The sequence below is a fragment of the Python bivittatus genome, unplaced genomic scaffold, assembly GCF_059951505.1.
Source record: "Python bivittatus isolate LINGU-HERP-01145 unplaced genomic scaffold, Pbiv_v1 ctg000700_np1212, whole genome shotgun sequence".
NCBI lineage: Eukaryota > Metazoa > Chordata > Lepidosauria > Squamata > Pythonidae > Python > Python bivittatus.
Window position 1 is genome coordinate 83,401,466 of NW_028277098.1, and position 26,789 is coordinate 83,428,254.

Sequence of the window (26,789 nt, forward strand, 5' to 3'; positions counted from 1 at the left end):
ACTAACTAAATAAATGTATGTTTTATTTTGTAAGGGAAGAAATAGAGTTCTAGAAGTTGCCCTTTTCCAGTGATTCTGGATGTGTCAGGCTTGTTTACCTGCCCCCATCACCTAAAATTGTGATTCCTCCAAGGCAGGCTGGCAGGCAGACCTCCAAAGCCTTAGAAACCAAACAAAATAAAGTTTCTACATGATGTTGGCCTCAAAATGGCATCAAACCTCAAGCCTGACAGAAACAGAAAGGGGATCCCATCTGGTAGCTTAGCCCTGTGTATACCCCAAAACCCTTTGTTGCAACTGCCAAGGAAACCTCATTGTGGTTTGCAAAGTGTCACTTTAAAGGTGACAGTAGGAGAAAATTATTCAATAGGTGACTTGAAAGAAATCATATTGAGCATATATTTGATTTCAATTATATTTAAATCAACTTTCATTTTTATCCTGGCCTCACCCGCCCATTTTATAGGGTATTTTCTGGCATGCTACTCCAAGAGCAATGTGCTTAATTCAGAAATGGAAAGGAAAATTAAAGGAAAACACACTACAGTCAATGATGTAATGCAAGGAAACCACAAGAAATGAACACGTGCTAGAGTGTTCCTCATCTGTGTGCAGAAATGCAACATTACAGTTGAGCATGTTCCACATTTTCCCTTCAACAAGAACAATCCAAAGGTGTAACATATTAGTTGATGATCTGACTTTTAGAAAAACAATTATAACAATACCTTCTTCCTACAGCAGAGCAGCTCTTCCTTTGGCCAATAGAGCTCAAAGTTCTGTTTTACCATCAGAGCCATCTTCATATCACTATATATGTTATTGTTTATAGCACTATCTGTAAACCTGAAATCCTACAAAGTTACATTCCCTGTTGCAGAATCCCCCAAATCATCTAAATGGTTCAGAAGCAGGACTTCCAGGGAAGAAATTATGAACTGAAGATGGCTCCACTAAAAGCAAAGCTCATGACTGCAGTGGAATGAAGAACCGGCAAGTAGACTGGTTCTTTGTAATTCCTCTCCAGACAAGGAGAGGACTTGAGATCACCCATAAGTGTTCCATACAATTGCTCCTCATGAGGAGCCCACAAGACAGTGGTCTTTGGCAGGTTTAGAGCTCTGGGAGACAAGGGAATAGCCATCTTGCTTAAACTGTGGTCATTGCCTTTGAAAGGACACTATGTTTGCATACTTCCTTTTCTAATCACTTTAGGAAATGGCTTGTTAACTGCTTTTCAGCTATTAGGAACCTTTGGGTCGACAAGTTTTACAGGACCAGGTGAGTTTCCTTCAATCCTTAGCAAAAGAAGTTTTAAATACAAGTTTAAGGACTTAAACAAAATTATTTTGAAATAAACACCAAAAGGGTGATTAGAACTTTGATTTTAGAAAGTTACAAATGGAATAAGGGTCCAGATGGATTTGAAATAAGATTTTGGAATTAATTATAAGAATCTTTCCCTTGGGAAAATGCTTTTGTTTTGAATTCTGTTTTAAAAAAAACATGATAGGATGAGACTTTGAAGGTTGTACACTAGAGGGAACCAGAAAGAACTAAAGATTACAATTAAAGGAGAAGAAAATTTAAATTTGACTTACTAATACAGAATGGAACAAAATATTTTAACATTTGACATATTGAAGGATATTTTTGAACAATGGACCCAGAAGTTAATTTTAAGAATATCTGTATAGAGTATAGATAGACCGTGTTTAAAAGATGTTATGGAAGAGGAACAAATTTTACCGGACAAGACTGAGACTGATCTGAAAGTGGATTTAAAAATGACAGGCTAAAAGAATGATATGGAAAAAGATGCTACACTGGACATACAAAAGAAACCGGCTGATGTCTGAATAATTAAAAGCAATATACAAATAACAAATCAGAAGAGCCCTGGATAACTTTCTTATGTTGGATTTACAAAAGAGACTTGTTAAAGCTTTGAAGAATTTTGTGAGATGGGACAAAGAAAAAATGAAAATAAATCAAGCTCTAGGACATTATTTGAAGGGACTAAAGATCAAGATTGTTAAACGTAAAAGGAAGGAATACAAAATTGGTTTATTTGATCAAGGTTAAAATAGATATGTTGTTATCTCTGGTAATGGACTTTTGCTGATCAGGACTGAAATGACGAGGCTTTAAGGATTTGTTTATAGATAAGAGATGGGATATGGGAAGAAGAGGTCAGTTGATGTATTTTAAGACAAGATGATAAGTTACTAAAATTGTTTACACTTGTGATGAAGGGGGAAATAATTTCTTTATATATTTCTTTTCTTTTTCTTTACTATATTCTTATTTTTTCATTCTTTTCTATTTTTCTTTCTATTTTTTCTTTTCTGCAGTTTCTATTTTTTCTTCTTCTTTTATCTTTTTAGTTTGTATTAGTTTTTATCTTTTTAATTATAATTTTTAATAAAATTATTGCAAAAATAATGGTTCAGAAGCAAATATGTGTTTCCAAATACACAGGAGACAGACACAGAAGTGAGAAAAAGTCAGGCTGATGTCAACATCTAAGGAAGCAATAAAGGAACAGAACTGGAAGACCAGAAACAAGCCTATGTGACAAAAGATCCAAAGCAACAATAAATAAATAAATAAATAAATAAATAAATAAATAAATAAATAAATAAATAAATATGGTATGAAATAATAACAACAACAACAGGTTTTGGGCAGAGTCCTCCTACATGAACTATATTGCTCAGAAGAAGGCTGGGCCTTTAGGTCAGATTACTGGATGCTTATGCAGATCTAATGTTGCAGCCCTTGAAGCTTGGAGACCAGCCTGCCAGGCTTACAGGAAGGTGGAGTTCACACATTGTATTAAGCCATTGTTTAATCATGGTTTGAACTAATTAGAGTTGGCTGGGTCAGCGTAACAGCTAAGGTATAAATTATGACTGGATTCATACAACATGCTAAATCAAAACGAAACAAACCATCATATGGTGTGTGCTTGGGGATGATTGGAGTAGTGCCTTGCATAAAAAGAAATTGGTATGTGCTATGTAGGATTACAAAAATCCAGATGACCACTATCTGTAGAGAAGTGTAGCTTTAGTGTTATGTGAACCAGACCAAGGACTGAATCCTAGTGGCCAGAAGATAACTCACTAGCTTCTGAGATTCAGTTCCAAACACCTGTTTCCCCAGTCACTTACACAATATAGGTTCATACAACATGCTAACACATAATATGAATTGTTTAATTGAGGCTTAACTTGTTGTGATTTGTAGTCAATGGTTGTCTGAATCCAGCCACTGTGATTATTCAATAAACCATAATTTAGCATTATGAATAACATAACAAAAAAATTCCAAAAGGTTGCAACTTTGTTTTTTTTAGTTCTGTTGATAAAAGAGGTGCTTATAACTTGCCATTGTTGTAAACAAAGGGCAATAGGCAACACAGCGTGCATTGGGAGAATCCTTTCTGTGCTTGTTCAATTCACAAGAAATCCATGAGCAAAACAGGACCAGAAAGTGCCCTATTAGTGCATGGGTGCATAGTTCAGACAGAAAAGTCATTATTGTTCACTTTCACAGACAACAATTGCATTATGCATATAAATATGGGGTTAACCCTCCAGCCCATCTCACAAATCATAACTAGAAATGTAAGTGTGACCGTATGCCATTTGAATGAGCACAGTGCAGCCCTTCCATACATACCAGCTCAGAAATCAATCTCATTGAGAATATCTGCATTCCACGTTTAGCCTCTTTGCAAAGTTTTGTGAGAGGTTTGGCATGATCGCTCTTTCTCTCTCTCTCTCTCTCTCTCACTTACGCACAAGACACACACAAGAGCGTAGTACAAATTTCAACACTGCATTTGAAAAGCCTGCTTTTGTTGCAGTCCCAGATCAGGCTAAGCGTACACAACCTCCTTTCCTGCTGGCTCTACATTACATTTTGTTTTGCAAACTCGTCCTCACTTCGAAATCAAAAAAGACTCCGTTTCAAGGAATGCTTGCTTTCAAGTCAAGGGAAGCAGTGCCTGCTTCTCCTAAGAGGAAGCCAGCCACAGGGAAACCGAGACCTCGGACAGCCAGGAAATGCACATTGGCCTAGCGCATAAGGTCTCCATAGATCAACAACAAACAGCAGGATTTGTCGGCCCTCAGTGTACACAGCTTTGCTCAACCTCTGAGCGTCTCTCCTCAGAAACAAGAAAAGATAGGCAGACAGGAGCCTGTGTACTCACCATACGGAGGGGCCTCCATCTTAGCACTTAGCTGTGTGCTTACATTGACCATTTCTCATCAGTATAATTCTGAAGAAAATGGGAAAGTGTAAAATAACAAGAAAAGAAGCTGGGCGAGGGAGGGAGGGAGGGAGGGTGAGGAAACCTGCCTCGCCTGTTATCTTATTGATTCGCTTAATCAGGCCTAATGTGGGTGGAGATGTTAAATAGTAACCAAGCTAGTATGGAAACCAACTTGCAAGGTGCCGTCTGCCACGGTAGCTATAGTGACTGCTCCTAAGCTTGAAACTCAAACATGACTTTATGGCACACTTTTGGGATTTCCACTGACACCTGGTTTCAGGCCCCAGGGTGATCCGTTGCCCAGAAATTGCTTTTCTCCAGATTTTCTCTGACAAAGAGGCAACAGAGAAGTGGCCCAGGACAGAGAAGCAGAAGGAACTCCCATGGGGAGGTGTGAATTAGGTCAGTTTTACAGCTGCTGCGACATGGGACATTTTATTGCCCTCACCAAACAAACATGAAGAACAATGGCTTTGTGTGCAGACAAATGTAGATCCCCACACTGTCGCTGGGGATAGGCTGCCCACTTCTGTGGCCAGGCCTGCATTTGTTTATAGGTAAAGAACAGACAGTGGTGCATGAACTAGCGCCAGGCTCTATGTAGTGTGTAAATAAATCAGGGTGTGTATGTGTGCCTGATTGTGCTGGGGCATAAACTGAGGGCTGGTGCTCCCTTTGCATTAGTGCGCTCAGGCCCATTTTCAGTGAGTTTTTCTAAAATGTATGTTTCAACTCTGCTTCCATGCAGATGTACACCACACACACACAGTGTAAAATACTGCAGTGATAGAGTCCTCGACAATAAATTTTATGCATACACACACACACATGCAACAAAGCCAGTTTAAACTTCAAATACCTGAAAAAATGAAAATTTTATATCAAATAAAACACTTTTTAAAAATCAACCCCCAAATGATTCCAAACAGTTGAAGCAGCTGCAAGCAGAGCTGCCCCACTCTGTATTAGTTCTGATCTTAGCGGATCCATTTTATTCTTTTTTGTTTTGGTGTGGTGTTGGACTTCTGCCGAATGCACATATACCACTATTAGTTACCTATTTGACTTTTCAGCAGTGGTTGCTAAACTCTTCCTACTGGAAGATTCAGCAGTACTTCTTACAATTCTTTCTGGGATGTTTGAAAAAAATAAGAGCAAGGCAGAGGATAACTTGTTCTCTGTGGTCATTTCCACGCTAATGACTTATAGCATCTTCATAAATCACCCAGCCATCACCAGAGTGATGCTCTGTACAATAGTGTTATTTTGGCACAATGAAGGTTGGATGATTACAGAAGATGTTATAAATTGCCAGTGTAGAAAAGATCTTGGTCAGAAGAACGGTAGCAATAGAGTGCCCTTTTTGAAAAGAAGCTGTCAGTCTTCCATACTTGTTCAAAGGACCAGGTCAACCCTCCCCAGTGAGTATTCTCTACATATCTTAGGATTGCAGCTCCCAAAATTTCCATCTAGAGCTCCCTGGGGCCCAGCTGGCTAAGAATTCAGCAATTAATTATTTTATTTGGCAAGCACTTATACCTAATCGCAATCCAAGATTTATTATTCTTGAAATTGCAGTACCAAAATATTTTGAGAATGCCAAGCTGGAGAAGGCTAGCCTATGGGACATGGGACAGTCGTAATCTTCCCAACCCAAAGGCAAATGGAGCAGAACAAATTTATCCCTACCTAGAATATCACAACGAAGAGTGCAGAAGTGATTTACTGCTGAATTGCCAGTAAGAAGGGGTTACTGCACTCCTGCTTTTGGACTTCCCCAAAGCATTTGGAGAAACAGGATGATGGAAAGGATTGGCTTTTGTCCTGTTCCCACAGCATGCTAAACTGGGTCAAGTGGAAGGATACAATGTGGTGGAAACTCCAAAACAAGAGTTTATCGATCCAATCAACTAACTCAGAGATTTATCACAAGGCTTCCAAACCAGGACTGCAAAATTCCAGACAACCATTAGATGGCAGCACAGAGACACAGGGAAATCTAACTCTGATCCTTGTGGGCCTTCCAGGCCTACAATTCTATGGTTCTATGATTCCTAAGTGAACCAGGACACAGATTCTGTAGGGAAGCACAAATAGAAGTCCTGTAAAAGCATCTTTCTAATTGATGAACATGTGATTGGATGCAATGGCTGTCCCCAATCTGAATGGCCCATAGGCAGGTTGTTCTGCAATAAAGTACTGTACTACGTCTCTGGAGTAAAGTATGTATACGTTATTCTTAGCCTGTGGCTGAAAGAGATTGAAGAACAAAAATTAGATCAACAAAAGTAAGGAACTGTTGCTATAAGGTGGGCTTTTTTTGTTAACTACGTGTCCTTTGGAATTTGCGTGGGCTGGCTGCATTTTAAAAAAAAATTCTTGCAAAATAAGAATCAAGATAAAGTCTTTCTTGTTTGTTTTTTATTTTGATGGAGTGGATTCCTAAAATCATGCAGATGCACATGATCCAAGAAAAAATAGTTTCTCCTTCTTCAAATCAGCTCTAATGTAGAGATACATAGATATAGTATATATCTATAGATACACATCGATAGATAGATAGATAGATAGATAGATAGATAGATAGATAGATAGATAGATAGATAGATAATACATATACATATTTCATGCATATGAAGAACTGGCTGTAGTTCATAAAAGCATATGCTATAGTAAGATAGAGTAGAATATTAAGAATTTAGAGTCTTTTTTTACATTATTTACATTGGATACTGTAGACCTCCAAGGGCATGATGCTGGTTGGAGTTTTTAAACTTACACAACCTAAAACAGCTGTCATTTCTCCAGGAATGCTCCATGTATTTTCCTCCTATGGCCATTAACAATATTTTGGTTTGGCTGCTGGTCCAAGTTATATTTTGTTGTTTTATGCCTGGCTATTTCTGCATTAAAAATCCCCGTATTCTTACTATTGTCTTTTAGGACATGGTTACTTAGTAGTTTAGCTTTATATTGAAGTTGATTTACTTTCTGAATGTGTTAGGTTCATGCTGGACCATCTCTGGTTTAAAACATTTCTCAGAAAGCAGAACTGTGGAAGGCTTTTGCTGGAGACCTTTGGAAATTACTACCATTAGATCAGTCAGCTGTGCACTATAGAGGGACTGATTCAGTACAAGTCAACTTGATGTATTCTTTTATGTACCACAAATGAAAATATCTACTTTATAACATGCACGATAAACAGGGTTTACATTTTTTAAAAAATAAGAAAAAAAATATACTAACACATTTAGAATCAGGTTATTATTAACAACATTGGGAACAAAAATCTGGTTACTGAAGGATGAATGAGGAATTCAGACCTTTGGGCATACTTCCCTGTTTCACCCAATCATACGTAGATCTCAGAAATCCCATATTCTTCAGAACAAGTTCTTCAGAACTAAATCTTTATTGCTGAGAGCATTTATATACAGTATATCAATGCTTCCCATCAATGTAGTGGCATATAGCTATTTTTAAAATCCCAAAGTGTGGGTGCTACATTGGGAACATTATCAGAAATTAAAAAGGTTGCTAGCCTCTGGTGCTACCAGACAGACCTACAGTTGGAAATCCAGGACAGGTGTATGTGCAGCTGGGTCACTCACTGTTGGCAGCTGTCCATGAGGAGCTGGTACTGTTCCTGATTCAGGTTCTTTAATTTACTATATCATCATTAAGAAATGGATATAAGTATGTTGGATCAGCACCTCATCCGCCATAGTGTTGCTTTCAGGGTGCAGAATAGAGGAGGGATCACCTGGTGTCTCACTTTCCATTTCTACTCTGCTGCCATTATATAAACAGATTAAGGCTGGAATAACCAAAAGCCAGCATTGGGACTGTCCATGCTAATTACTCACAGTACTGTTTCCGGTGGCTCTGAAAATTAGTATCCTTACATATAATGTAAATTCTTCCCTATTGTTCATGCTTCTCTTTCTTCTGCTTTTGCCTGCCTTTTATCCAATTTTGCCAGTAATATTTTTTTTATGTTTGCTGGTGTTTAATAAATAAATACCAAGTTTTATCATTGCTAGATGAACTTAGTGGCATATGTGCTTGATCTAGTCTGGATGTAGGGATTGACTGGGAGTGTGCTGGATGCAAACTAAACTGGAAATTACAGTAATTTTCTAAAAAGGCTGGCATAAAAGTAGAGGCCTCTGATTCCAAGAATCATTCAGTCTTAAAAAAAAAAATCATCTTGTCCCATCACTCAGGCTTTAGTCCAGTCAAGAAATACAATGCTTAATCAAATCATACAAAAGAAATGTTACAGGAATGAGGCAAACAAAATGTATGGTGAATGCACTGTTTTTAATGCAATCCATTAAGCAAACTTCCCCAAAGATTAATAATTCTACTGAGAACTATGTCCTTTCTATATATCCAGTATGTATATAAAATAATCAGGATGGTGTTCTTACTTGATCTAGGAGACAGATTTTGGTGAAGCACATGAACATTTGCTATGTGCAAATCAAAGGTGGATTTTTGTCAGTAGACCTAAGTGAAAAATTATTGCAAGAGAATAAGATGGCAATTGAAATAGGTTTCTTTTAAAAATTCAAAAATCAAACTGATTAGGATAATTATGTTTATACAGCAATAAAAGCAATTCGTTTATTCAATTGTCAATTAAAAGCCAAAGAAGCTTTGACTATAATAAGAATGAAAGTTAATCAAACTTTGTAACTTGACTGCATGATTCAGACAAAAGGAAAAGTACATTGATGGGGAAGAAGTAGTACATGATTTCATTTACTTTAAAAATGGTCAAACCTTGCATCAAAATTACCTCTAGTGGCTAAAATGTGATGTAATTTATTGTTACATTTATATCATACCTTTCCTCTGGGAGCTCAAAGTGGTAAAGAAAGGTTGCTCCGCTCATTTTAATATAACAGCATTATCCCTGTAAGGTAGGTTGGAATGAAAAATAATGTATTCCATGGTTGAGTGTGGACTTGAACTTTTATCTCCTCAGTCCAACAGGATCTGCTCTATGCTGGCTCTCAAAAATGAATCAGAAACTCTTTTGCTGTTGATTCTTTAAATGCCTCCCAGGAATAGCTAGAGATACAGTTACTTGGATTTAGTTTAAATTGTACTTGATGCCTGTCAAGCTGGTTTCCCTCTAGTATTTACAATGGCATAGCCCCACAACAAATAAAGAAACCAGATTAATGATGCAGAGTAAACAAAATCTAAGAATTTATTCCCTACGTAAAATTATGGGAAATGCTGACTCTTGAGCATGTGTGTGAATGTCAAAATATATTTGGAGCTGTATCCAGGTATAGGAGATAGTGGGGCGGGGGGCGGGTGTGGATGGCTAGAGAAAGAAATTTAGGATTTCATAAGTAAAAATTATACATCTGTTTTACAGTTGGCTATATATTGGCCCAGTCTTTTACCATCTCCATCAGTAATTCTTCCTTCCATAATCTCAACATAGTGGAGAGCTCAGTACACATACTACATTCAGAATCAACCAACTCTGTTGGATTTGAGTCCCAAATAACACATGTTGTTGCTGCAGGTGCCTCCATAACTAGGTGGGCAGGCTGAACAAGGTCTCCCCATTTTGTAAGGTGCTTCTCCTATCCAATTTCCCCTGCGAACAAAAAAAAGGCAAAGTGCATGAGCCATGTTCTGTTCCTGGATACTTCATTGGTGCACGTTATTAACCTCTTTCTTTTTTGTGCTTTCAAGTCAGCGTTGATTCCTAGCGACTGCCTGCACAAATCCCTGCAGTTTTATACCAATGTAGGCTTTCATGGCTGTTATCTCTTGGGCAGTGTTGAGCTTCAGGGTTTAGAGACAATCGTCTAGACAACAAATTTCCTGACATTTCCCTGGCAACTGTGGCTAGCATCTTCAGAGGCAAGCAGACCACCTTGCCTCTGAAGATGCCAGCCACAGTTGCTGGCAAAATGTCAGGAAATCTGTTGTCTAGACCACAGTCACTAAACCCTGATGCTCAACACTGCCCTGCAGTTTTCTTGGCAAGATTTCAGAAGGGGTTTGCCATTGCCTCCTTTCTAGGGCTGAGAAAGAGCAACTGGCCCAGGGTCACCCAACTGGCTTCACGCCTAAGGTAGGACTAGAACTCAGTCTTCTGGTTTCTAGCCTGATGCCTTAACCACAACATCTAACTGGCTCTTATTATTAACCTTAAACCCTTATAAAGCTTTATTTCATCCCCTGCCATTTGTTTGAGAATTATTTATTGACAAAGAAACCCTTCTCCATGACACTTACACCTCATTGTTGAACAGGATCAATTGTACACCATGATCTGGACTGGCAAGGTAGCAACTCAAGCAAGAAGCAACAGAAATTCTCTCCAGAGATTAGAGATGCTGCTGCCTCTCTGCATTAGGAATACCTGAACGCCTTTCCACACTCCTGTGAAGGGGATTTTCTTAACTTCCCCTTCACTGCAGCATGAACATACTGTATTCTGCCATGCCCTCATATTACCTTTGTTTCATCCCCATCACATAGTTGAAGCAGTTTAAGTCATCCTGAAGTGTTCCAGTTTTAAATGTTTTCCTTTTCTCTCAATACCAGTTTTTGCCATTGATGCAATCTGGCATGCCTCACCAATGATGTGATTGCCAACATGGCCAGCGGTTGGGATTTGCCCAGCTTTGATGGGCCACTTTAGGCTGCCAGGGCTATGCTCCCTCCCCTCCAGTAACTGATTCTGGGAACTCCTCCTGGGACTTGCTCTTCATGGCCATTTTGGCTTGGGCTGCAAGAGAGACTGGACACAAGTGGGAACAGGGGCTGAATGTTCTTACTCAGAGCCAACATGGCAGACTTGACTGACATTCAGGCAAGACTAACAGAGGCAGATCCAGAATAGTACATCAATCAGAGATGCAATGAACCAGAAGCAAGAGACAAATAGGGGATACTTTGAGTAACATTTGCTGAGTTTATTTTCTGTAGTACACTAATGTGCAGAGTTTTGTAAGCAGTATTCTGAGGCCATATTCTGCTCTCTGCTAAATAAAGGAAGAATATACTGATACCTCCTTAAATTATAAGAATTCCTACAACCTATCTTTAAATAATAAGGAATTTGAAAAGATATGATATTGCAGGGAGGAACAAGAGCTTAACCTTTCTCCTCTGGCCATTTTCAACCCTAAATAGTTCCTTACAAATTGGTTTCTTCCCCCATACCCTCACATATTACAGAGAGATCCAGATCCAGAGATCTCTGTATAAGTGTTGTAGTCTTTCTGTTTATGCATGTCTCCCTTCCCTTAACCTACTGTTTTTTCCAAAAGTATCTATTAGCCATCAGAAGGCACTATGGAATTCATTAGAAACAGTTCCTTGGTGCCCTGTGTTTCACATTCTTCTCTCCCCTATATCCTAATGCTAACCCTAATGTGGCTGTCTGTCAGGGATGAGTCCTTTTTAAGGTCAGCTTTCCTCAACTTGAAACTGAAATGTTGAATTATGATACCTGTAATTCCCCATAATTATGGAAAGTCATCATCCAACACATTTATATGGCACTCAAATAGGTTACTTACTTGATGGCATAATTGCATACTAAGTAGACTGCTTGCCTCCATGTGTTGCCCCACACATTTATGTTGGTACAAGTGTGGACAGCACAGCCAATTCTGTTGCTAGAAGCCCACACCATCTATTAGAAAGACATTAGTGTAGCTATTATAAGAGAGAGGCAGATCTGAAAACAGAAGACACATATTTTGGAGTTCACCAAAAACAATGGGATGTTTGTCTTTTACATAATGATAATAAACATACTTATCAATGGTTATTAACCATAAATGGAACTTTTACATTCTATGGATGATACCATACATCTCCATCAGTTACTTTGGGAGGGGGAAGCAGTAAGGAAATATATTTCCTATATATCCATGCCTCACTTAGTGATTTTCAAGAAGCATTTGGCTGTCTGCTAAGGGCATAGGAATCAGGACTATACAGATTCTATATTACAGAACTTTGATCTGTCTCAGCTGGACTTTTCTTATGTTCCTTTTATGATATCTGCTAAAGGTCATAGTCTAGGTCAGCCTTCCCCTGGTGGATGTTCTCCAGATGTGTTGCACAGCAATTTCCATAATTTACAGCCAATGGCCATGCTGATTGTGGATGATGGGAGTAAAAAAAGACTGACATAGGACATCTCTTTAAACAAGCTTTGATGGACCTAATAATTAAAAGCTTCAGTAAAGAAAGCACTGATAACCAGGGGAAAAAGTATACTTGTTTCCCATGCTTAAAATTATGAAAATGTGAGATTACCATCTGGTGGATTTTTAGCAGCATCTCAAACACATCATTCTATTCTTGGGCAAGCAGAGATAAAAAGAAAGGAACTGTTCAAAACATGTACGAGCCAAGTGTTGCTGGTACTTGGCAGTACTGCAAAATAGTAACATACAGGCTCCTGACTCCAGGTGGAATTGTATCTCCATAGGTCAGGACTATAGTGTCAGAATCTAGTAGAAACTGTCAACTTTTTTTCCTAATAGGCTCATGCACCTCTGCTAATTCCATAATACAAAAACATTTAACAGATCTTCCTTTCCCCTCACAGTATTTCTCCTTACTAGGAAAAATTCTATATTTGTGCACTTGTTCAAGGGACTAAACCCTAGAAAACTTCCATACACGAACTCTGTGTCACCTCAAAAGAATCTCTGGACCTCTGAGATCCTACGGGCTGAGTTTGGTAGCCAAGCTAATTTATTACCAGCTTAGCTGCAGTGTTTATCAAAGGGCAAAAAAGCAACTTTTCATTTTGTTGTGATGAAACTCTGCAGGACTTGTGGCCAGCCTGCTTATCCATTGGAGGGAATGCCTGCCTTGCTGTCTTCCCAGCTCTTGAGTCCCCTGCAGTTGGTCTTTTAAGGGGAATGCTGCTTTATCATAATAAAATTAACAGGAGTACAGTTTTTCCCTTCTCTTTGGTAGGAGATTAAGGGGCATGTAAAGCATCAGGTTTCTTGAATTTTTAATTTCTTTTCTTTTCACGGTATTTTGTTTGAATATTCCAGTGAAGTAGAAACAGTGGCAGGTGAATATATCCATACAAAGAATTTCTTCCTGTGGCCTAGAAAGCATACATTTTTAAAAACAATTTAGCACACTCTCTTCTGTTCCCACTTTAGCCTCTGCTGCAGCCAATAACCATGGTTAGTGCTGGGAAAAGTTTCTGCCAGCACTAATGACACAGTAGCATGCCACATTTACTTCCATTAATGGGATTTTTCAAATGGGAGAAAGGGCAGCTTGGTAGCCAAGCAGTTTCAGCCCGTTATAAATGTTCACAATTTTTACAAATGATCAAATAACTGTACAGAACATGAACTGAACACCCCGGGAGTCAGTAGGGCTCATTGTGGTTTCAGGGTTCTGAGCTTGGCAGGGGTAAAGAAGATTGGAAGGTCCACTTTAAACTAATTTGGCAAGTTTGGGGAATAGAAAAGGTGCTGCCTGGAAGTGCCTTTGGTAAAAACATGGAAAACTCAGAAGCCACAACCTCATGGAGGATACAGTTATTCTTCCAAGCTCTATTCTTCATACTGTTTTCTTTCTTAAAAAGAGGTTGTACCTCTTTCAAATGCAAGACTGATGACCTTGCTTGGTTTCTTATTTATTAATATATATAAATTCTAGCTTGTTTCCTGTCTCTTTCTTGCAATTTTTCCAGACACAACATTGGAAATGAGACAGTTTATGCCTCCAGTGAATCTAAAGGAAAGCTGAGAGAGGAAAAAGGGTATTTATAAACACAGACAACCGTGCCAATATGAGGAGGGTATATCCAGAAGCCAAACTGGCAGGGCAGAAATGGCTTCATTCTGGACTTGTTTAGCGTGTTGTTAATTATGGATTGGCATTGATTTGCCTAGCCCAGCATGTCATGAGATAAAAAATCTTTCTTTCCCCTTTGGACTGACTGTATCACAAGGGGAGAAGAAAAGAAAGAGGATGGATTCAGTGACGTACCAGATATTTTAGTACATCACTAAGATGATTCATAAGGAATAAGATGGGAAATTATTTTACTTCTTTATAGGAGGTTATTGATTTAATACCAACAGTCCTATGAGAAGAAACAGGAGATTGATAGCAGCTGGCAGTTCATTGTGTGTCTGCAGGGGGCAAACAAAATCTGTAAGATGGCAGGCAAGTGTTACAATCAAAGCAACTCACCCCCTTACAAAAGGGGTGGGGCTTCAATCATGATGCTATGCCCACCACCTTGCAGATTTTGATTCTACCCTCACAGATGCTCCTGCTTTGGATGCTCCCATTTCTACACATACAAACACACATACTTGGAAAGGATCCAGATTACTTGCTAGGATTAATACTGTTTAATTACAATGTGCTTCTTATTTTACTTACAAGACGTCTCAGAAAATTTTATATCCTGAAAGGTAATATAAAATTTTAATAAACAAAAGAAAAATGAAAGAAGAAAAAAAGAAGGGAAGCTTCTTTTTCTTTTCCCAACAAAGCAAAACATTGCAAGCCAGTTGGCAAATCTTTCATTTAAAGCTGGATGAAATCTGATTCCCCAGACAGGAGATAGTACTCCAGGATTGCCAACAATTTTATTTGTCACTGTCCCTGCATTGTTAACAGTAGCTTGATTAGCATGTGTTGATGAATAATAACATCCATCTGTGTCTTGAAGAACTTTACCTGTACTTTATCTGGAATGGACATAGTGGAGTAGTAATCTTAGCCACAACCCTTTATAAACAATCCCATTAATGAAAAAACAAAATGTGTACAAAAATGGGCTGGCTGGAGGGATGGCTGCTAGAGGGGGAAAATTTTAAGGATATTTCTAGTGGAGGGCTCCATGTGCTATCAAGCAAGTGGCATTTGGCATCTTCCATGTTCCCTTTTTTTAAAACAAAGAAAAGCTGAAAGCAATGGTAGAAAACTACAAGTGGAAGATGAAATGTCTGTTGCATAATATTTTACAAACAATGCAGAGAGATTACACAATAAAAGCTTTTCCTGAATGGACCCTAACAATAATGAAAAAGCAGGTCTAATATATTAATTAATGTTGAGGTATTTTACTTCTGCTTTAATTTAAGATGGATGGAAAATATTTGCTGATCCATTTTGGGCAACAAAATATTTTGAGTCTGAGGACACTGAATATTATGAAAGCTATCTCAGAATCACAGATATTCTTAAGTGGAAGCTTGTATACATGATTTCAGACTATTCTGCAGAATTTAGGCACTTTGGTTTTCCCCTTCTTGCAGGTACATAGGAGTGGGGGGGGGGGGGAGGTTTAAATACAGACAGTCTCAGGTGTTCACAGAGAAAAGAAAAATCATGTCTAGAAATGAAAGCTTAATTGTTTTCCATCAAATGATAGCCCGCTCTGTCTGTCTGTCTATTTATTTATTGTTTATACTGCTTCAGTCCAACCAGACAGTTATTGAGCAAGCAGGAATGATAATTCAGAATATATATGCTGTCAGATCTCATACCTTTCATGGTCTCTTATAGTGCTGCTCTCTCAGAACAGTTTTGGATTTCCTCTTATCACCAATCTTACCACTATTTGTTGATGATGACTGCTTGTTTACAATCATTGCATTCCTGTTTCCTCTTCATAATCCCAGAGTTAGGCTGGAATCTTACAGTTACTAACTGGGCCATGACAGGCAGAAACAAGTTCAGCCCATTTGGACTTGTTCACAGTAGTGCTAATCCTGAACATACCATCACAGATTTTTATATACTACTACTACCACTACCACTACTACTACTACTACAAAATCTGGGACTTTAGAATTCAAACAGACAAGCACCTACCACACAACACCCCAGACTTAACAACTGTTGATAAGAAAGACAAAAAAGTCTGGATAGTGGACACTGCAATAGCTGGAGACAGCAGAAGAGAAAGAACTGGAGAAAATCACAAAATATAAAGACCTATAGAACGACTATGGCAAAAGAAAGCAAAGATAGTACCAATAGTTATAGGCACCTTAGGTGCAATCCCAAAACAACTGGAGCACCACTTGAAGACCATTGGCATTGATAAAATCACCATCAATCAATTGCAAAAGGCAGCTTTACTTGGAACAGCATATATCCTGCAATGATACCTTTAATACCATCAAACAACAACATCTGCCTATCCCAGGTCCTTGGGAAGGACTTGATAGGTGGATAAAAACGCCAAATCCAGTCTAAACATCTGGCTGACTGTGCAACCAACCATAATGAAAATAATAATAAAGCAGGAAATGAAGCACTAAATGACAGCCTCCTAGCCTCTTTGTAGCAGCTGGGAAGTCTAAAGATATGACTGTCAGATGACTGAGTGAATAATCTGAGATTGTGTGCTTCCAGTACGTAAGGATAAATGAATTGTCTGTAGAATAAATTCACCAGATTGGCCATGTTGTCTGAACAGGACCATATAATGAATAGTGATAATGCCTTCAATTTAATTTTGGTTATAGATAAGACCTTGATACACAACTGATTAAGGGTCCTGGATAAGGATCCATCCAAAATGGCGTCCAGCTTTCTTAAGGATGTCTAAATGACCATTTCAGTGTAGCTGTAAATATAAATGCCTGAAGTACATAAGTATCAGCAAAAGCTGTGTTTATGAAAATCTGGATGACTCTTTCTGGCTGGACTGCGATAATTAACTATCCATCCACTTTGTTGTCAACCTGTTCTTCAGACATTTCTCTCTCAAAGTTGAAGGTGGATAATCATATGATTAAAATGTATCCCCTATGTCCAGATTCTTGTGCTGTCTTTAATTAATAAATGGAACACTTTTGGATTGAATCATTTCAACAGGGAATGATACATTTCAATAGGAAAAAAAATGGAAAAATGTTGTATCCGTGGATCTGCTCCATTTCTTTTAAAAAGAGGGCAGCTTGTGAATCAATGAATCAGTGGAGGGAGGAATGGATGATCAACCCATCTTTGGAAATAAAATTAAGACCCTTTTACATCCACACCCTGCTGTGTGAAAGCAGTTTATTGACATCACAAACCATGTCTCTGTAATGTGGAGTACCACAGGCATTTGACCAACCTTGACCAAATGGATTTTCTTAATATCACATGAGAAAATTGTCCATCCATTCAACCTTACCTCCATGGTTACAACATGTGTACGATATATGCACACACATATACGGTGAAGAGATCTGTATAAACTGATCTAAATGTCGGGTTTTAATCCTTAAACATAATACTGCACTGTAATGCCCAGTTAAAGGTCTGTTGTGATTTCAATCTGATTTTAAAGTGTTATAAGCTGCTCTGAGAAAACTTAGTTTTGAAAGGTGACATAGACAATTTAAACACAAATAAAAATAAATATTTACCTGGGTATAATGGCTGCAGACAGAACCATTACATTTGGAAGGACATCTGGGCTTGCATTCATAGGGATAAGGAAAGGAGTAGTGCTGCTTCTCATAATACCAAGATTTTACTAGGTCCACCACTGAACGGTGCCTACAGAGGATCACACACAGTGTATGAATTATTCATTTCTTTTTATAAGAGAAACAGGAGTCCAACGTCCAAATCATTTGGCACAGGAAAATGGCAGTTCCCTCCAAATCCCCAAATCTTCCCACCTCTTTCTGGATGCACAGAGCATAATATGGTGTCACACCTGCAGCATTTCTCCCTCAGATCAGATGTAGGTATCTCTAGAACCTCCCCCTCCAGTACTAACAACTGCAGTTCCAACACAATCAGACAAAGAAACTGGAAAGGATCAGGTATGTGGGAGAATTAAAAGCCCCTGGGTGCCTTCCCCCCGACTCCCTTCTTGGCCCGCCCCCTTCATCGGGATGACTGAGCTGCCAGTCAAATAGCAGCTACCAATCAAACAGCAGCGTTGGACAGGACGTGGGGAGGAGGGGGAGGAGGAGAAGGGAAGACAAGATGGCTTCCAGGGACGTCTAGAGCAACAGGCCTTGAGAAGAAGAGGCTGAATAAACAGAGCCAAAGCCCAGGAGTCAAAGTAAAGAGGTAAACTAAAAGATAGACAGCCCTGATGAGAAGAGGCAACAGGAAAAGAGGCTGCAGCTGAGAAAACTGGGGAGAGAGAGGCGTTTATTTCCTTCCCTCAGAATGGCGTGAGATAAAAGTTCTTTGAGCTGTTTCCCTCAGATGCAGCAAACTTTTGGAAGATCAGAAGAGACCAGAAGCCCAGCCAGGGACAAGGAGAAATGATGAAAAAAAAAGTAAAGAGCTTGACAGAAGTACAAAGCAGAAACTAAAAAAGAGTTTATAGAAAATAGCTTAAAAAGAAAATAGTTTTATTATTAAGATTCACTTCTACAATAGTTGTAGGCATTTATAATTTACAATTCCTTTTTCATTTATTTGTAAGCTTTTCTTTTTAAAAATAAGTGTCTCTTCCCCCCACCCCCCAGAAGTAGGAAAGGTAACATGCCATATCTACCTATTTTACGACAAAGAAGAAAAGACTAATGGGGAAAATGAAAAAACAAAAAGTCCTTTGCCTAACATAAACACTTGATTCCCCCCATCTCCTCATCACCCCTGCTCGCTCACTCTCGCACACACACACGCACAGATCACTAAAGAAGAATTTACAAACTGCCATTTATGAGGCTGTGGAAAGGAAAAGGAACAGGAAACGGGCAGAAGCGTACACAGGACTATGCATGCTAGACCCATGCTTCCCACAAAAAAGGCTTACCCTGCTCTGGAAGACTACAGTGTGGGCTCTGTGCACCCACATCACTCGTGTATACAGAGATCACAAAGAAATACATAATCAGAACATCCTAGTTGATTTATTTAGGTCATATAGGGTTGTATAGAGGTAGACCACATTGTTGATCTGATTTGTTTTTTAATAAAGCAACTTCTCTGGAATTCTGCAAGGGATATGGCTCCATTTGATATCACAAAACATCCAAGCATTGCCGGAAGATACTCCTTACCTGCCAGAGTGAATGGCAAGGTTTTGCCCAATAAATGTCATCAGTTGTGGAGGTCCATGTTCCCATATACACTGTTTTGCCCATGCTGCTGCAGATTTGGCTAGCCTCTCATCCCATACCTTCTCATGAGCAGTGAGAAAAATAAGAACAAAGAAAGCAACATATAACAGGCAGTCGGATTTTGCTCAAGATAAAATGTAGACGATTCATCCCCATGCCTTAGTTTTAACCTAATGCATGCTACTGGACAAAGGAAATATAGGAAACATAAAATAAGTATGTTCTGGAAGACAATGTTAGCTGAAGTATAAGATTTTTTTCTCTTTTGGAATCTACATTCCTTTGGGTGCAACTTAGCAAGGGACAAATATTTACAGTTGGCTGACCTAAAACTCACTCACTCCTTCCTTCCCTCCCTCCCACCAGGCTGACATAAGAGATTTGGGTCTGGATTGCTTGCTTACAGAGACCTTTTGAATATTAAGCTGAGAGTTGCAGGTAGCAGGTTGCCTATCTCTGGGCTAGAGGAGCATCAGTTATAGCAAGTAATATAACCCAACTTGAATTGCTTCATTTTAGGCTGAAGGAATTACAGTACATCCCTAATGTATTACTAATTTAAAATAATCTAGCATCTAGAAATCTAGTATGCCTGGACTTTTAGCACATTCACTTTCTTAATGCAAGCATACTTTATATTTGACAGAAAAGTGGATCCACCTGCAATTCACAGTAGCACAAAACTATTTGGATACCATTTAGTCAGCTCTTGAATTCTTCATTAATGGTCGTATAGCTCATTTAAATTCATTCTGGCTGTTCAGCAAATGTGGAAAGGCTGTGAATATGTACCACAGAACTATGTATACACATACTGTGGACAATAGGTTTTCTTTACTACCAAACAGGTAGCTGTTAGGCTATGTAAGGACATGATCAATCTCCTATTATACATGTCCTGAATACTCCTGACAAGTGAGGATTTCACTTGGTTATTTATTAGATTTTTATCCTGCCTATTATTTTTTATAAATACCTCAAGCAGATGTACATACATAATACTCCCTCCTCCTTTTTTCCCAACAACAACAACCCTGTGAGTTGGGTATGTAAGCCATTCAGGTGCTGCAGCACTATATGTGAATTGATTCTGTTGGAAAGTATTATAACAGGAGTATGTGAAAGTTCCATCCTTGGTACACATAAGCTTTATGTAATTGATACAGAAGAGGTCCAAGTGACCATCAGTTTCATCTACAGTTTCATGTAACTCTGATTGTAAATTAGATATCAAATCTTGGTATACATATGATTTCCTGTTTTGTCCTTGCTTTTTGTTACTTGCGCATGTGCCAAATGGTAAATGGGCTTTTGTGCATGCATAAAGTATGTTTTTACGGGTTAGGTCATATGTACAATGTATCTGTGTTCTTCCTTGTCATTATTTGGTCAGAGTGGATCTTGATAGGTCAGCCTGGTAACAAAGCTCCATGTGGTTTCCTTACAGCAACTGACCTTCTTCTTTGGAATGACTTGTTTGACTGGGGATAGAGGGAGTTGCCCTACTCATGCCATATGGCTCACATTGCTCATCTGCTCAGAGGAGCTCTTTCACAATCATGGTAGATCATGCAGAGACTACAGCAAGCTGTAAGTGGTCTGTAGGCTGCTTCAGTATCCAGTGACATAGCAAGCAGCCTTTCCACTAACATCATGAAAGACCCACATGGAGCTGAGAAACCAGCATGAACCACTTGCATAAGCAGGACAACTCCCTCTATCATCAATCAAGTGACTTGCTCTAAAAAGCAAGACCAGCTACTGTGAGGAAGCCATATGGGTTCTCACAATTGGGCTGATCCAATTGTGAGTGAGTAAATAAGGACAAGGAGAAGCAAATGCAGGTACATCATACAGGTTATCATCATGGGAGAAACAGGGAAGAAGAGAATGACTTAGGCTCCAATTCCCACAGACTTATGTTCTCATAATTTGCAATTCCATTATCTGCAGTTTTATGCTGAAATGGAACCCCAGCAAATAACAAAACTACCTGTACTTCATTTAAAAAGAAAAAAAAAACTCAGAACATTGATTTTTAAACTCTTTGCTGATGTTTTCTTAACTAAATTAGTGAATTCTTTCCACATATTTCTTCTTCCTAGGTAGGAATAGGAGATCACATAGGGAAGGAATGACATCACAGTGATGTACAGGCAATCAAGTTTGGCTGTGTCATGGCCTTATAGAAAGAAATGAAGTCAGAATAGTATGAGGGCAATGCTTCCTTGATAAGAAACATTGATAAAAGTGATCACAATTGACTGGAAGTTATGCACTGAACAAGATAATCCTAACGCCATCTATCCAAGAACCACCACCCCCATCTATGAAAAATGAAAGCCATGTTCCTTTGCAAGAAAATGCCTTCAAGCCATTTTATGTGAGTTTGAGAGAGGGAAGGAAGAATGTAAACATTTGAGCAGGCAGAAAATGTTCATACACAAAAAGAATAGAATCATAATTGCAAGCTGATCAAGGAGGTCAGTTTGAATACTTGGCCCCTGTGTTGTTATATGAAGCAGGTAGAAATATCAGCCTCAGTTTTATTTTATACCACAGATCCTGTTACAGAGATTGCTGAGTGTTAATGGAATTGCCTTGATCCATAATTGACAATTGCTTGAGTCATTATTATCAAACAGCAACACAGTTCATTTCCCCAGTCCATTTTATTACACTGTAAACAAATGCAGAGATTTCCTTTTTCCTCCACAGCACAAGACCATCCCACCATATTAGAGGTGAGCGCAATATGCAATTATTGTCCCAATAATTACCTGGGCACCAATTGATTTATCACAGGCATATGCTTTTAAATCATATGGACCTTTTGCAAGAACACCTGTTATTCTATCTCTAGCTCATTCCACAGCTATTCTACATCACTGCTTCAAACCTCATAAATATACAATCTGTGAATCCAGTGCCAGATATCAACAGCATATTCAAACAAAAAGTAGAACATACAATTCCAGATATGATTTTAAGACCTTAAACTGAATATGCAATGTTTTACCATATTACTTAATACAAAAGTTTCATAAATCCCTATGATAAGGTTCCTCTATCTAAGGTAAGAACTTTTCAAAGGCATAAGTCCTAGGTGATTACTGAAAAAGATGAGATACAGCTTATCCATCTTCAGAAATTCCCCTTGCTACTGAACTAGAGAAGATGCAAAAGTCATTGGCTTTTTTCCTTACCTAGCCACCCCCACTACAAAACACTACTTTAAAAAATAAATAAATAAATAAATAAATACACTGACTGAGTTCTCATATTTGACTAATATGAGTTTCATGCAATTCTGTAAGCCAAGCAAATGTTTTGTATGTTGCATGAACCAATTATACCACTTTTTTCTTTCTCCAAAGACCAAGTTGTCAGAACCAGAAATGACCATGAGATATTTAGGGACATAGCAACATGAGAAACTGCTTTCACTGGGACAGTTAATCTATCCACTGTGGGAAGGAAGCTTCCTAGGGCTGTTATAATTTTTATTATAGATTGACTAGGAAAAGTTGAAAAATGATGTTTTTCTACTGCACCGAGATACAGTGAAGAGTTCTGACAAAATTCTGCAGCCAGTGATCTTTAGCAAAGGAATCTTGCAAGGAAAAAAAAGGGGTAATTATCCAAGCTACAGTGGAATACCAGGACTGGTAATTAATGCAGAAAACCAGGTGTGTGAACTTGCTAACTGTTCTTATAATAACTTTGTATAGACTGGTACATCTTGTTTAGGTTACTGAAATAGTTTGACCAACTTTAAAAATAAAGCTTTGGGAAATTGGCAGAACTTTTGCACTGCACCTCAAAGGAGCTGTCCACCAAACAATCACATTTATTCAGCTATGTTTTCTCAGTTACCAATGTGCTGTTTCTACCCACAAGTAGCAAGTACAAAGGAAACTCACCATATACTCCATGTTGGCAGCTGGAGGAGAAACTTGTGCCCGCACTTGATTGTGGTAGCCCAAAAGGGCGCTCATCTCCCTGGAAGAAATATAGCGTTTCCTGCGAATCTTTGGTACTCCAAGGGTAGAAATGTGTCTGGTGTCTGGGCTGCCAGAGGGGTATAGAAGGTCAGTAGTATTGGGCAGCATGAAGAAGCTTGATTTCTGTATCATCCAGAAGATTAAGCCACTAAAATATAACTGCATGTACAAAAGTGTCATTTTAAGATTTGCACACTTTTTCTCTAGAACCAATGTTTGATTTGTTTAATGCAATCAGTATGAAGATACCTTCTTTCTTCCTCCACTTTATGTATCTAAAATAAGCACAGACACTGTTTAATTTTTCATTTTACTGAAAACAAGATAAAAGAATGAAATTTGAAATACACTAGAGATACTTAAAAAGAATAGAATACAACTGTTTGGCTAATTTGAATTTATCAAAGCCCTAAGATTAGCTGTGAAATCTCTAGAGGTATTTTATTTATCAGTGCTGCTATAAAAGGAGTATGCCCCCACCACTCTATCTATCCCAAAATGATGCAAAATGCTCACATGTGCCTGCTAAAGCAATACTAATTAATAGCATGCTGCCAAATCAGTTTTCCCTCTGAATTCACAGGTACACAATTCATTGAGCAAACCTACTACATAAACTGAAATCATAGTAAGACAAAATGCAAAACAAGCAAAGTTTTAAAAAAAGTATGTTAAGAAAATGCAGAAGCTAAACATTATTATATATAGGGAGATAAAATCAGCTTTTCATTCTTTTTTAGCCCTAGAAAAACCTTATATTTCCTGATATTCCCCAAAGAAGCTAATAAGAGGACATTCCCCAGACTACGTACCTTGAAGGCTGTGCCAAGAACAGCTGAGAAATGTTAGTTGCTTCAGCAGCAGTTAACTCAAAAAGTGACCTTTACAAACAACCTGCACTCAGACACATGTGGCAGACAGATTTAACACAGCCAATTCCAAGAAGTCTCTGATGGCAATCTGACGCAAAATCTGCATCTGAACTCTTCCCTTGGGGAAAGTTCTAAAGACTGAGAAGTGCTCAACTGGGCAATTTATGACTCTTTCCCTGTGTACACATGGCTTTGTTTCTACCACGTATCTCCACTTCTTAAGAGTTATGGGATTGGGAAAGCTGCAAAGGCTATCCAATTAATACACTAACAGTACAATCCTATACTTGTCTACTTGGAGGGAAATCCTAACTTTAGGGAAGGTAGAAATTGGTCAGGAAAACTGGGACAAAACTCATTTTCATCTAGATTTAGAAAGAGTTGAAATCTGGCATGAACTCAGGTAAGGCATTTCAAACTGAAGGAATCTATATTCCAAATTCTTAGTTCATGGCACCACTACTATTCACCCTTGACTCCAGATTGATAATATTGAGATGAAAGAGCCTCACTACTGGTTTTGGAGTGATTGCATTGTTTACTTCATCTCTTTGTAAAAATTATCCATATTGATATCCCCAATGTACTGGGTTTACACAATACATTTGTTTGTGTCTTAGTATGCTCTGTGAACCAAGCCAGTGCAGTTTATAAACTATGCTTATAGCTTAACATGTTTTTGAACACTGCCAATAATTCTTAAGGAGAAGGATGCTGTAGCTCCAACCTATGATTAATTAAAGCTGATTAACTCTGCACATTATGTGAAATAACCAACTCTGGCATAATCAACAAACCATAGTTAACTGTTAACCTCCACAGAATCTTAAGGCTAGAGTCCAACTTAGAGTGAATCTTAGGGTTCTTTATCCATCTGATGCCTTGTAAATTTTTTACAGTGACCTTGTAGGTAAACCTCAAAGCCACACCCTCCCACCTGAAACAAGGCCTCTGGATGGCTATCTGTGGATGTAGTAAGAGCAGAGAAATATTGACGTTTGGCTGCCCTTGCTGCCATGAGTTAGGCCCTAATAGCATCTCTAACCCACGTTTGGTAAGATTCACCACTTGTCTTCCTCCAGCACCTCCCCTGGCATCTCTTCACCTGCTTCATCCCCCTCAACTCCTTTGTAAACCAAGGGGAGTTCTGGGGTCCCTGCATGAGGAGAGGCCACTTCAGTGCAATCTGATCCAGAACCCCAGCCACCCTCTAATTCCAGGCAGCCACCAGGACTTTGGACCCTGCAGCAGGCCCTCAGGAACAACCCAAGTTCACTCTAGGACTCAACTGGATCCATCAGTCACCTGGTGTGGACCAATCTAATAAGTCCAGCTTCCCTGCAGTGGTGGGCAGCAACAGAGAACTGCAGGGCCGCCAGAAAGTGATCTGACAATGACAGGGGAGAAACAGAAATCTCCCTCAGTACCAGATCACACTATCCTTGCTCTGACATGAAAACCAGCTCAGGTATATAACCACTATTATGTGTTATGCCCTGGATGACCTGGGACAGGCACATAGCTGTCATAGTGGCCATGAGCTACTGCAGATCCCATACCCAGAAAAGGCAGGTTCCCCATAGATTTGGGGAACTAACCAAGCAATAGAATCAAGGAACTCAGGCAGGGAGGATGCTACACAGCAGGAGGCTGGTACAGTAGCAAAAGTCCAAACTGAACCCTAGAGCCCAGCTTAACAAACAGGGTCTCACACTCAAGTACCTTGGATGACAGTCACCACACCTCCACCCCTAACCTGATGTCACACTCAAAACCCAGCCAGGCAAATCTCTGAGAGGGGACCCTATCCCCTTGAGCCAAGCCAGTTTCAGTAATGTACGCCAGATCAGCAATCTCACCAGTGAGCAAATCACAGATGAGGTCAGCCTTATTACAGACCCACCTGGCACTGATAATCTCTTTGAGATTATATCTTTGTCAAAATGTTAAAAGAGTTTCTTGCAGAATCAGTGCTAATATTCCCATTGACAAGCCTTATTTTTATGTAGAATAATTATAGTTTAAATAATCCTTTCTATGTTCCATCAGGTATAATTAGATTTATTTTTAAATAATTAATTCTCAATATTGTTTATTTTTTTAGCTGCAATGCTGGAAAATCCTGATGTATATATCGCTTTCCATTATTAGCCAGAGAAGACATATGTTCATTATTAATATGTGTTTCCTGTGAACTCCCTATCATTACTTTTTCTGTCTTCAGCAATATGCTGTCCTCGTTGTCTGACATTCTGGTTTGCCTGAATATGTGTGCTCACTCTTTCTCTTTTAACACTGGGCAGTTTTTAAAAGTTGTCAGAATCCTTTGAACTCTGTAACTTAACTCTACCCATTTCTACCCCTTTATCTTGTATTTTATACATTTTGTGTGTCTTTTAGGTATTTTAAATAACTCCCAAGCCTCCCCCATGAGGGACAGTATTATATATTATGATTTATGTCCTCTATTGGAAGATGGCCCAATAGAAGTTCAGGCAGGAGGGTGCATGCGACCAAGGCTTTTAATCCTATCCTGCAACATCCATTTAAA

At 38.8% G+C, this 26,789-nt stretch overlaps 2 protein-coding genes and 1 long non-coding RNA gene across 3 annotated transcripts in view; 1 reads left to right on the top strand and 2 right to left on the bottom strand.

The window, feature by feature from the left end:
* LOC107326171 (uncharacterized) overlaps positions 1-2,591 on the top strand; it is a 32,961-nt gene extending 30,370 nt beyond the window's left edge. Inside the window, exon 3 of the long non-coding RNA XR_001559912.3 lies at positions 2,482-2,591. This is a non-coding gene — a long non-coding RNA (uncharacterized LOC107326171). The remainder of the gene's footprint in view (positions 1-2,481) is intronic.
* The window catches only part of HNF4A (hepatocyte nuclear factor 4 alpha), a 73,611-nt gene extending 69,273 nt beyond the window's left edge, over positions 1-4,338 (bottom strand). The window contains exon 1 of the mRNA XM_025167776.2: positions 4,223-4,338. Coding sequence (XP_025023544.1) covers positions 4,223-4,274 — 52 coding nt within the window. The 5' untranslated portion in view covers positions 4,275-4,338. The remainder of the gene's footprint in view (positions 1-4,222) is intronic.
* A 4,129-nt stretch (positions 4,339-8,467) lies between these two features.
* Positions 8,468-23,632, bottom strand: R3HDML (R3H domain containing like). Its single transcript, XM_007420840.3, has 5 exons — positions 23,286-23,632; positions 19,303-19,421; positions 17,701-17,833; positions 11,851-11,966; positions 8,468-9,911 (listed from the first exon to the last, which is right to left on the bottom strand). Exons 1-5 carry the CDS (start codon positions 23,544-23,546, stop codon positions 9,785-9,787), a joined length of 756 nt encoding a protein of 251 aa, XP_007420902.1. The 5' UTR covers positions 23,547-23,632; the 3' UTR covers positions 8,468-9,784.
* Between the last annotated feature and the right edge of the window lie 3,157 nt (positions 23,633-26,789).